The 11180-nt window shown below is 42.6% G+C and overlaps 1 protein-coding gene across 1 annotated transcript; it reads right to left on the minus strand.

Annotated features, from left to right (window-relative positions):
- Positions 1 to 682: 682 nt before the first annotated feature.
- On the minus strand, positions 683 to 4937 carry LOC107210896 (thymosin beta-4-like). Its single transcript, XM_015642278.3, has 3 exons — positions 3432 to 4937; positions 2433 to 2540; positions 683 to 1027 (listed from the first exon to the last, which is right to left on the minus strand). Exons 1-3 carry the CDS (start codon positions 3541 to 3543, stop codon positions 990 to 992), a joined length of 258 nt encoding a protein of 85 aa, XP_015497764.1. The 5' UTR covers positions 3544 to 4937; the 3' UTR covers positions 683 to 989.
- Positions 4938 to 11180: the final 6243 nt, after the last annotated feature.

Raw genomic sequence — 11180 nt, forward strand, 5'->3', positions numbered from 1 at the left:
TCTCATCTCTAAAAATCAATGTGATACTTAATTTTTTCTTCCTTCCACCTTCCCTTGTTCTTGTATTGCTTGTTATGAAATAGGCCAAAGGCTGTGTTTGTACTGCAGTTATCCCAAGGCTGACTGCATCTTTGCAAGTTAGAGAGACAAAAAAGCTGTGGAGAGGGTTCTGCAGCCCTTTTCTTCATTTGGAATGTTAATTTGACTATGTCCTCAGCCCAGCCATGAATTTAGCATGGAATCTGTAAGTGGGTACTTGTCTCTGGAACCTTTAACCTGCTTTAACCTGCTGGACAAGACCGAAGCAGGCCAGTGGCTTCCCCTCTTACTCATGCCTGCTGCCAGGCTGGGGGTTTCAAAGAGCAGGAGCTCCTGGCACACACAGTCTGTCCCTCAGGGTTGCCATGAAACACCCTTGGGTAACACAAGGGATGGGAGTGAATTCTCCAGGCTGCTGTGAAAGCAGTCAGGGGGGTTCCTGTGGATTGGTGCCCTCTAGAGCTCTGGGATTCTGCAGGATACAGATGATGGAGAGGGGCTGTGTTCCAGCCAAGGGACCTGTGAGTGTCTGGGGTAATCCTTCCCAACCTGCCCAAATCCCCGAGCTGCTGTGGGAATGCAAAGAGGGAAGGAGTAGGAGTTGCAGTGTAAACTCGATTTCTGCAAAGCTCAAAGACAGTTGGTCAGAAGAAACCTGTTTATTGTGAGGTTTAGGAAAGCAATTTCTATGCAAATTGCCTTTTTTTTTCTTTTTTTTTGCCAAGTAATGGGGTTGATAGAGAACTTGGAATTATAATTTTAAGAATACAAATACATAGTATCTTCTTCAAAAAACACAAAATAAACTTCTCCAGGGAACATTAAATGAACAAATGTTTCTAAAATAAACAGGCAACAAAAATGGTGTGGGAGGGACAAAATAAAACAACAACCCAACTCAGAAGCCAAAACCCCACTGAAGAAGCAGCAGTCACATCTTGAATTTATACTCAGGCTGTACTTTCACTTTGCTTTTCCTGTTCGATAGCTGGTAGAAAAACAGGAAACAAAAACACCATCAGTAAATATTACTGTTTATGAACAATAAAGTTTGCCTCCCTACGGAGACAGACTGAGGGAGTGTTGGGGGTGTACATCCTGAAGAAGAAAAGGCTCTGGGGAGATTTTAGAACCCCTTTTAGCACTTAAAGAAGCTACAAAAGAGCTGCAGAGGACTTTGGACAAGGGCCTGGAGTGACAGAAAAAGAGGGAATGGCTTCACACTGACAGAGGGCAGGGGTAGATTAGATGTGAGAAAGAAATTCTCTCCTGTGAGGGTGCTGAGGCCCTGGCACAGGTTTCCCAGAGAAGCTGGGGCTGCCCCATCCTGGGAAGTGTTCTAGGTCAGGTTGGATGGGGCTTGGAGTAACCTGGGATAGTGGGAGGTGTCCTTGCCCATGGCAGGGGGTTGAAACAAGATGATCTTTAAAGTCCTTTCTAACCCAAACCATTCTGTGATTTAATGATAATGGTTCTGCAGGATACAGTTTTCTATGATCACACTTCAAGCCAGAGAATGGTTAAATCCATAATTGGTTGTTTTGATCACCCTGAAAATGACAACTCATTCCTACACCGGCATAGCAAGAAGCAAACAGTTCATGGCATGCAAGGCTCCTCTTGTATTTACAGCTTTAGCATTGGCAAGGACAATAAAATGGGAAAAAAAAGGTATCTAATGTTGAGGGATTGCGTGTGCATGGCTATCAGCACACACATCCACAGCGGTTAGCAATATTCTTCTGAAGGAAACTGCTCACAAAATCTGCTCCAAATGCTCTTTTCATATCTGAAGCTGAACATGAATCCCAGCCTTATGTGGCTGCCTGTGCACAGTGTGAATGGGAGAAGACCCTGCAGGAGAAAAGCTCAGGGGTGCTTTTCTGAGGGAGATTGGCTGTTCGATGAAGATTTGGGTTTGCTTGCAAAGAAGGTGCCTGGAGGTCTCCTGCCCAGGGCTGACAGCAGGTACCAGTGGGGGGCAGCAGCTCATCTGCCTGATAACATTAAACCCAGAGCCCGGGCACCCTCTGGGGATGCTGCCTTGGCCTGCCAGGGATGGGCAGAGGTTCCCCTGTGCCTCCAGAGGGGCTGGTAACAAGGTAATTACAAACGGATTGATCCTGTTACCAGCACCCAGTGGGAACACTGGTCCTGCTTTTAGCAGAAGCAAGAGCAATCCCATCAGAAAGGGTTTTTCAGACAAAATGCACTGCTGGTTATAATTACTGATATCCTTGGAAGCCCAGAATAGAGTCTAAGTATTATCCCCACTTAAAGTCAGGGATGAGTTTGAGCCTGTAATCCTGTGATTAGTATTCATTTTGCATATGAACTGCAATACGGATTATGCCCTTGCTACTCGTACTTCAAATAGCCTCATAAGCACTTACTTTCTTTAGTGGGCAGTGGATTTTTCTCTCTGGTTTCTGTCTTCTTCAGCTTGGTCTTGTCAAATGTTTCAATTTCTGCAAAATCTGGTTTGTCGGACATGATGGGTCCTGACAAAGAAAGGGAAAACACACCCATGGCTTCATTAGCTAGTGCTGTGATATCAGCCATCTGCAAAGCATTTTCTCCTCAAGAGAAAAAATATGAAAATACCATAAAAATGTTTATTCAAAAACCCCCACAAACCTAACACTCAATCTGGGACCTTTCCCTGAGGCTTGGCTCTTTTGGAGTGAAAGAGGAAATGCATAAATAGAATTTTCTCTAGATTTCTCAGATGAAATTTCTAAAAATCATATTTTGCACATGGCAACAAGAATAATCAGCAATAAAGAGACAATGATTAATTGCCAGTAATCCATGATGCCCCCTGAAAAAAAAATAAACCTGTATTTTAAGAAATGCTGCCAACTGGAAAATCTACAATAAACCTCAAATCCAATAGGAACAAAGAGCTTCAGTTATGATTTTCTTTTAATTAATAGGATTTGTCTTTTATTCTGAGCCTTCTGTACTGAGTCCATCCATCCCCATAGCTGCTGTGGACACTTGAGCGTAACAATAGAGGACTGGTTCCCCCAGCCCTTTGTTTGCTCTTGCTCCATATCCCAGTCACAGCTCAATGGCTTTGATTACATTCCTATAATAAAGAGAAACCCACAAAGCACACTAGCATTTCACCTGTCAAAACTTCCCTAATCCAATTTTCTTTTTATTAAGAAATTCAAGTTAAAATCCAGCCTGGGCGTTATTTCCCTTATTTCAGTGGAGTTTCCCATCAAGGCAAGGCTTGGCCCGGAGATGGCTGATATAATTATATTTTTTCCTTCCTGCAGAAAATCAGATTTCATTGCTATCTGCACTGAAACAACAGAGTAAATATTCACAAGGAAAATTTTTTTTTTAAAAAATGAAAAGCTACTAAAACCACATGGCATTACCGTCTGGCTGCTCTCTCTTCAGCTGCTTGGTGGCTGTCTGAGGCAGTGTGAGTTGAAAAAGGTCAGGGTAATCCCTCCTCTCCTCTCCCCTCCTCCCTCCTCCCAAACCCATCGCTATTAATATTGATTAGTTTAGTGCTGGGATTGTTCAGCGTTTAGGGAAAGGACAGATTGCTCCTGTAGAAAGTGCATGAGGGAGAGAAATGGGAAAACTAACATGGAAAACTGCCAAATTACATCTTGATTTTTCTTTTTTTCTGTTCTCTTCATTTACCATGACAATCACACTGAAGTTTCCCTTCCCATCATTTTCCATTGCTGAGGTTTGGAGTAAAGGTGAGGTTTGAGGGTTCCTGCTGCCAGATTGTTTGTTTTTTTTGAGGGGGACTGTAGGTGCTTTCAGCAGCATGCCTGGGGATCATCCCCACCTCCCCAGGCAGAAGCATGGCCTTGGGGCTCTGGAGGGCTCTCAGCACAGCCATGGTGTGATTGCCACGAGCAAGGGCCAAGTCTGAGATTAGCACAGCCCAGGCACCACAGTAACATCCAGGAAGGTGTCCTAAAGAGATGTGCTGTGAATTTCTGCTTGTCCCTGATTTGGTAGCTGTTAATGCACTTGCAGGTGCCTCCCTCAGCCCATGGCTCTGGAAGCAAGGAGAGAAGGGCTGTGTGAATCCTCCTGGATACTGGTGTGGGTTTCCTCTCATGTATTTTCAGTGCCTCCATCTGAAATTCCAGACAGAAGGGTGGGCAATGAAGTTGGGATAAAATTAATTGTGCCCTAAGAGTAGCTGGTTTTCTCTACTGACTGTAAGGCCGCTTGAACAATGAGCTCAGAGGGACAGAGATGTCTCCCAGTTGATTGAGACCCCTGGAGGGTCTGTGGATCTTTCTGCTGGCACTACAGCCTTAGGTAGAGTGGGTTTGAGTCTGATAATGTGTGCATGGTTTTAATGTGCTTAAATGTATCTTAAGGACCTCTTCTTACAATGTTTGTTTAAACTAAAACAATGAACAGGTTTGTGGTTGGACTTGATCTTAAAGGTTTTTTCCAGCCTAAGGGATTTGTGCAGGCTGGCTCAGTTATCTCTGCATCTTCACTGACCACACCAGCTCACTGTGTGTGCACACCATGTTAAATGTCAGGACTCGGTTCCTTTGCTTCCATCCCACATATCCAACCAGTTGTCACAAATAGAAAGCTGTGTTCCTGACTGAAACCTCCTGGGAAAAAGCAGGAAGGCAGCCACTGGGTGAATATTTGGTGTAAGCTGTAGCTGAGATTTGGCACTGAAGAGTCTTTGTGTCTGTTTAGAGAGAGAGCATTAACCTCTCGTTTGACTGGACACAAAATTTAGAAGATCAGAAAAGACTTTAAAACATAATCTGAGAGATTCATGAATCACTCAGGCAGTTAATGAGTTTCAGTTTTTAAAATATTTGTCCATTTAAAAAAATAACAACTATAATTCTGTTTATGAAGCGAGACTAAATGGACAAAACCTCTTAAACTTCAAGAGTAGCAGAAGCTCTCTCAGTCATGGAGAGCGAACAAAGTGTTCAGAACAGCAAAACAGAGGAACCTCACTTTTTGTTTTCTGTGTCCAGTCACAGGCTCTGCCCCCAGGATCCACAGCAGAGCTCAGGCTCTTCTAAACATGCTAAGACAGGGTGAGCACGCTTGTTTTCACCACCATCACCACTTTAATTGCCCAATTTATTGGCAAACCTAATACTAAAACAGTTTGGGATATGTTGTTTGGGTTTTTAGGCTGAAGATGACTAAGTTTTTAATTGATATTGGGTTGGGTTTGTGAGGAAGGTGCAACAGTGTTGAGCCAAATAACATAATGATGAGAAATCACACCTTCTCATTCTGCTGAAATCAGGAGATACTCATCTCCATAACAAACATCTTGACTATTGCATAAATTGCCTGTCAAGTTTCTGTAGCTTGTAAATTCAGTGCTGTGGTCAAACACAGCTCGTGTGGGATTCAAACCTCATGTTTATATACTCCATGCAGCACACACAGCTGGATGCAGTTTACACATGGAAAGTTTGGAATTTGGCCTGAGGGCATTGCATACTTTGAGGTAAAGATGGGTAGGTAATATCTTACTCAGATGCCTTTTCCTTTCACTAGTAATGGAAATATTTTTGCTATATAAGCAGCAAAGCTGTTCTTCGTCAGGTTTTTAATTGCAGGATTTCAGAGTCACCATTTCAGTAAGGGGAACATGGCATTTACCTGGCCTTGGGATGACTGTGGTTGCAATGAACTTCAACTTTCTTTGTGTTGCACAGAGGCAGCAGAATGATCCAATGTATAGAAATGTGCAAAACCAGGAAGCCAGTGGAGCATGCAGGCTATAGAATCTTTACAGAAGCTCTACATGTAAAGCACATAAAATTACACTGGTATGGCTGTGCCTGAAAAGCTGCCTCATACAATGGAAACTGTACTTTATTTCAATTTGTTGCCAAAAGATGAAGGGCTGAGTCAAACCTGCCAGGACTGACACTTCTGATACCAGTGAGTCACCTGCCATTGACAGCATTAAACCATGCCTGGCAGCACAAGCCACTGAGTCTGTCAGACACCCACAGAGCAGCAGGGAAAAATAAGCACTTGCTCCCAGGATTCAGTAATAGGTGAGAGGAAACGTTTAGAGGGAGTTCAAGTGAAAAGTCTGAAAGGTAAGGCTGGGAGGTTTGGACCCTGCTGCCACTTGACCTTTTCTCTTGGCTGCTGTCACTTGGAAGCAGCATGCCCAGCCTGTGCATATATATGTATATATGGGCTGTAGCCTTAAATGGGCTGGGGGATGTTGTGCTCATGTTTGGCACAAGAGGTGCTCTGGAAATGCCAAGTTTCATAGAGACGAGGTGGGCAACTGCCAGAAGAAGAGGTTTCTTTCTTTTTGGTGCAGCAGTGGGAATCAAATGGTCTCCATTTCCACGGGGAGCTGAGGGGGGACAAAGCACCCTAACGCGAACAGCCGGGTAGAGGAACAGACGCTCGAGCAGATCAGTGTCTGTAGCTGAGCCAATAAGCTGACACAACTGATTTTATAATCACATTAGTGCTGTCTCGAAATAACACACCCACTCAAATATAACAGTGATTTCATTTTCAAAATGCTGTGGTATTTTTGGTGCTAAAGGTAGAGGATCAATGTGTCGAGGCTGAAAGCTGTGCTGGAATCTGCACAGACACTGATTCCTGTAGGTCCCTGTGGGCACTGAGCACCTTCCAGGCAGGTAACAGGATTGGGTATGTTACGAGTGATCCTTAGGAGTTTTTCCATCCTCAGGGGAATGGGAAAAAGAAAAGACTACAGCTTCACTGAAAGGGTTTTCTTAGTTCTCTTTGTGCCTTTTGTTCCGTCTTGCTGCCAAAAAAAATATCCCTGTTTGGGAACGGAGACAGGTTCCCAGGCTAAGAGACAATGAATCCTGGGGGTGTAAGGAAGGCACTGATCCCTCTTTGGCAGACTCTCTGCTGCAATGCTGTACTGCCAGTGAGTAAATACTCAGCACTTGTCTTACACTGGATGTTTTATCATTACCTAAGGTGTTTCATTTTCCATATCAGGACCACTGAACCTTGAGGGTCGGTACATGCAGAAGATGAGGGGGGAGGAGAGGCAGTTGTAGATAGTCCTTCTCCTTGGGCTATTTTTTCCAGCCCCATGTTTTCCAAGTAGCTCAGGAGTTCAGACAAGTCTATTCCAGAAACCCTGTTGCAGCAAAGAGCAAAAGGAGAAAACATAAGCTAGTGGGAGTAGAAATTTCCTCTCTCTCTTCTTTTGTTTTTTGTTCTTTTTTTTTATATTATAAAACTTGGTATGGGGGTGAATTTTTAAAAGTTTAACCAGATGGAGATTCTTGCAACAGAGCTTTCTCAAGAACTTACCCAAAAGTGTGTCTTCCAGCACAAAGTACTTGGCTCTGGCCTGGCGCCTTCTAGCAAAATTTGTTGACCCATGCATGAATTATTAAAGGAAAAAGTAGAATACAGAATGTCCATGCACAGGCTTCTCCCCCCAAAGCCAGGGTGGGGAATGAAGCATGTGATGTGTTAGTCACATTAGTTAGTGCTACAGAGCACATGACAGTTTGTGATGAATACTGGTCTAGAGACACAAGTTTAGCATGACTTTGAGTCTTTAACAGTCTTTATTTTATTTTTTTCCTCCTTTCTGTCTCTGGACAGAAGTATCTCCTGCAAGCAACAGTTTAGGGAAGGAGTAAGACAGGGAAATCTTGGATGAGCATTGGGAGTGTGCTCAAACATGGCTCTTCTCAGTGTAGCTAGCTGCTCTGGAATGAAACAATCCACTCTTGGGATTCTCCCTATCTTTGCTTCAGACATGAGAAACATTACCATTGAAACTGTGGTACCCACTGTGCAGCAAATAGATAACCAGCATAATCTAGGAGAAGATAGATCAAAGATCATAAAATGCAGACATCTACTAACTTTATGTTAACTTCAGATTTTCATTTTGTCCAGAGGAAAAAGCACAATAGGTGGGTCTGTTGTTACAATCCGTGGTGCTGGGGTAGCTACAGAGGTGAGGTATTCTTCACTCCTGGGATACAGGGATGTGGTTTTGAGGGGTGCCTCACCAGCACTTCTCTTCGTGTTGCCAAATCATTCCACTCGCAATAGCCTGGGACTTCTGGTTGCTTGAGTGGTTTTATGCTGGGGAGAAGATAAACCCTGAAGCTTTTCAGCTGCTTAAGGAAACAAGGCTGCTGAAGCAGAGGAACAGAAAAGGCAGCCAAGTTATCTTTTCTAGCTGATTACTCTGAGAAATTTGCAGAATAAAACCTTGTATTTCTCCATCATCTTTTCCAAAAATCATTTTCCAATTTTATAAGCTTATTATACAGTGTAAATCAAACACATAGGTATTACATGCTGTGTATACAAGGTCAACAATTATGTAAGAAAATGGTAATCAGTAAGTTCCACATCTATTGACTTCTGCCTTTCGATGAAAGCTGCAAGAATTTTACGTTAAATGCTGTTTTTCTTTTTTAAAATGTAAAATAAAGAAAAAAGAAAGATTATACTGTTTACTTCTCCTGGCATCTAAAGTGAACATCTCTTTCTTCAGAACCTGAGTGAACTAGAACAGTTTTAATGAGTTCTTTTATGGATTTTTTTCCTTGCAAATGTATGCAAAGTGCTAAAATCAGTTGGATTAAAGTTGTCCTCATCCCAGGATTAACCTGAGCTCTGTCAAAGTAACTCCTTCGGAGTTAGTGTACCTTGAGTATGAGTGACCACACCATGAAATAACATGGGAGCAGCAGAGAGTGATTGTGTTGGCAGCTGATAAATTGTGGTAATGTGAACTGTAGCCTTTCCTCAACCCAAGGTAAAAGCACCACAGAAGCTTGAGCATAGATTCCACATGAGAACAAAGAATGGGAATTCAACAGCAATGGGGACACACAAGCTTTAATTTAACTTGATCTTTGGGACATGAGCATGTATGTCCACAGCCCAAGCTGGTGAATGCAAAGAAAAGCAAATAGGAAGTAAAAAATGCAAGTGTGCAGTACTGCAATTTTCGCTTGCCTGGTGCATACATTGAGTGATTTTCCCTTTTGGATGAATACTAGCTTGCATAAAATTCAAATAACTCAGCTGTCTACAGATGGGGGGTGGGGAGGAGTGTGGGAAGGGGAACAGACGGAAGGAAATGGAACTGAGAAGACTGAATTAACCTTTCGATGTCTTAAATTTCAAGGAGGGAAGAATCATCTCTTGTTAAGTCTGCAACCATGCAATTAAAATATGAACAAGCCTTAAAAGCCACATTTGACCCATATTCCTAGATTTCTTCTTCACAAGACACATCTTCTAAAACAAAGATTCAGATCCAAAAAGTGTTCAGAGGCAGGGAAAAAAATCTCATGCTGTAAATGTTTATTTTAATCACAGAACTCTAGTAGAAAAACGAGTAAAAATGTCTGACATTTACGCAGAACATGTGCCTTTGATACTCAATTCAGTTTTAAAAAATCCTTACATATGTGTCTAGTAATGGCTGACAGTCTTTGAAATGATGAATGGTTTTCTCTGGGCTGGAGTTTGTGTTTCTGTAAAATAGCTCCTTTTACCTATTTGCTTGAGCATTGTGAAACTTCATTTGTTAATACAGGGCAAAACTTTAAAAATGAACTTTGATTTTTAAGTGCCCTTTTGGACACCATGAGTTAGAACAATTGGACACTTGGTGATATGAGCGTTTCCATGGACAGTTATGGATGCTCAGCAAGGCCAAGTGTCACGTGTGAGGCATCCTGAAACAAAATGTTTGTTAGAAAATGTTATAATGCTGGAAAAGAACAAAGTAAAGGCTCAGCTTGTCTCCATTTCTGGATGAAACACACAGGAAAGGAAGGCTATTTGCAGAACAACCAGCTATGAAGTGTTTGCTAATTTTTCCTTGGTGTTGAAAGGACTCATGTTTGGTCAATATTGTTTGCAAGATATCAGTAGGATCCACCTAAGGCAAAAATTGAGCACTTCCAAGTTCAAAAGAATGTATCAAATAATTTGTAGGTGAACAATTAAACCCAAAAGCAAACACTTTGCTGACATACAGATAATTTCCAGGAAAAACTGTTTGGCATATAATACACAGGTATTAAAACAGACAATGTCTTGTTTTGCTGTGTGTCAGATTCCCATTTCCTCCTACTAAGATAATAACCTAGTATTAAGGTAAGGAATTGTGTGGCAGGCTATCAACCTTGCAAGGATTTGTACAATCCTTACAAGGATTGTAGCTTTGCAAAGCTGATTTAAGTTTTGGAGTATTTTAGCTCAGTTTGTACTAAGCCTTATACATCACTGAGCACAGTTGGGATAAGGGTATTTTTCTTTAAGTTTCTCCAATTTCTGATGGGGTGTAATCAGGGCTCTTGCTGGAAGCAGACTTAATTGGAAGGTAGATTCTTCACAGAATATTTATTCTAAAATCATACTAGGTCAGGATGGGGATTGGGGATACATGAAGAAAACATGGCTCCAGTTCTTTTGTGATACCTACAGGCAATAGTAATTTGTGCTTATGAATAGCTTTTCCTGAAAACAAGGGAATTACACCAGTAATTATTTTAGATCTACTGAGTTACTTTGTAAGCACTTAGCAGTCAATCTCTGCAAAACTTTTAAGCTGAGCAATTTAGCTGTAAGGATTTGTAAGAAAACACACTGAGCTGCAGAAATGGCTCCCCCTTCATGGTGTGGATCCGGACATGGATTTACTCATGAGACAGGGATGCCATGACACTCTGGCTCTTCAGTCCTAGGAGCCAGATGCTGACCAGTCACATCTGCCAAGCTCCTGGAGCTGTGCAGCAGCTGGAGAATGGGTCCTTCTGCTCTTCAGCAGCCTCACACTGGGGCTGTGTCACTGTACAGGACAGCACAGTGTCAAACCTCCTGACATGGGGTGACAGTGCTGTGTCATGTGCTGGGACTGCAGCCCTGCCCTGCACAACCCCTGCTCTGAATGTGCCTCTGGATTCAGAGCAGGGAAGTGAGGCTGTGGGAGCTCCACAGCCTGCACAGCACTAGAAGGGGAGGAGTATGAAATGCTGCCTTCACAATTCAGGTGTGCCTGAGACAGTGGAAAAGGGCAGTGGGAACAGCTAATGGACAGTAGCCTTACTAATGCTAATTGTGATGTTTAGGAGTGATCTGAGAGGCAGATGCTTTCA

This window comes from Parus major, chromosome 13 (genome assembly GCF_001522545.3).
Source record: "Parus major isolate Abel chromosome 13, Parus_major1.1, whole genome shotgun sequence".
Classification (NCBI taxonomy): domain Eukaryota; kingdom Metazoa; phylum Chordata; class Aves; order Passeriformes; family Paridae; genus Parus; species Parus major.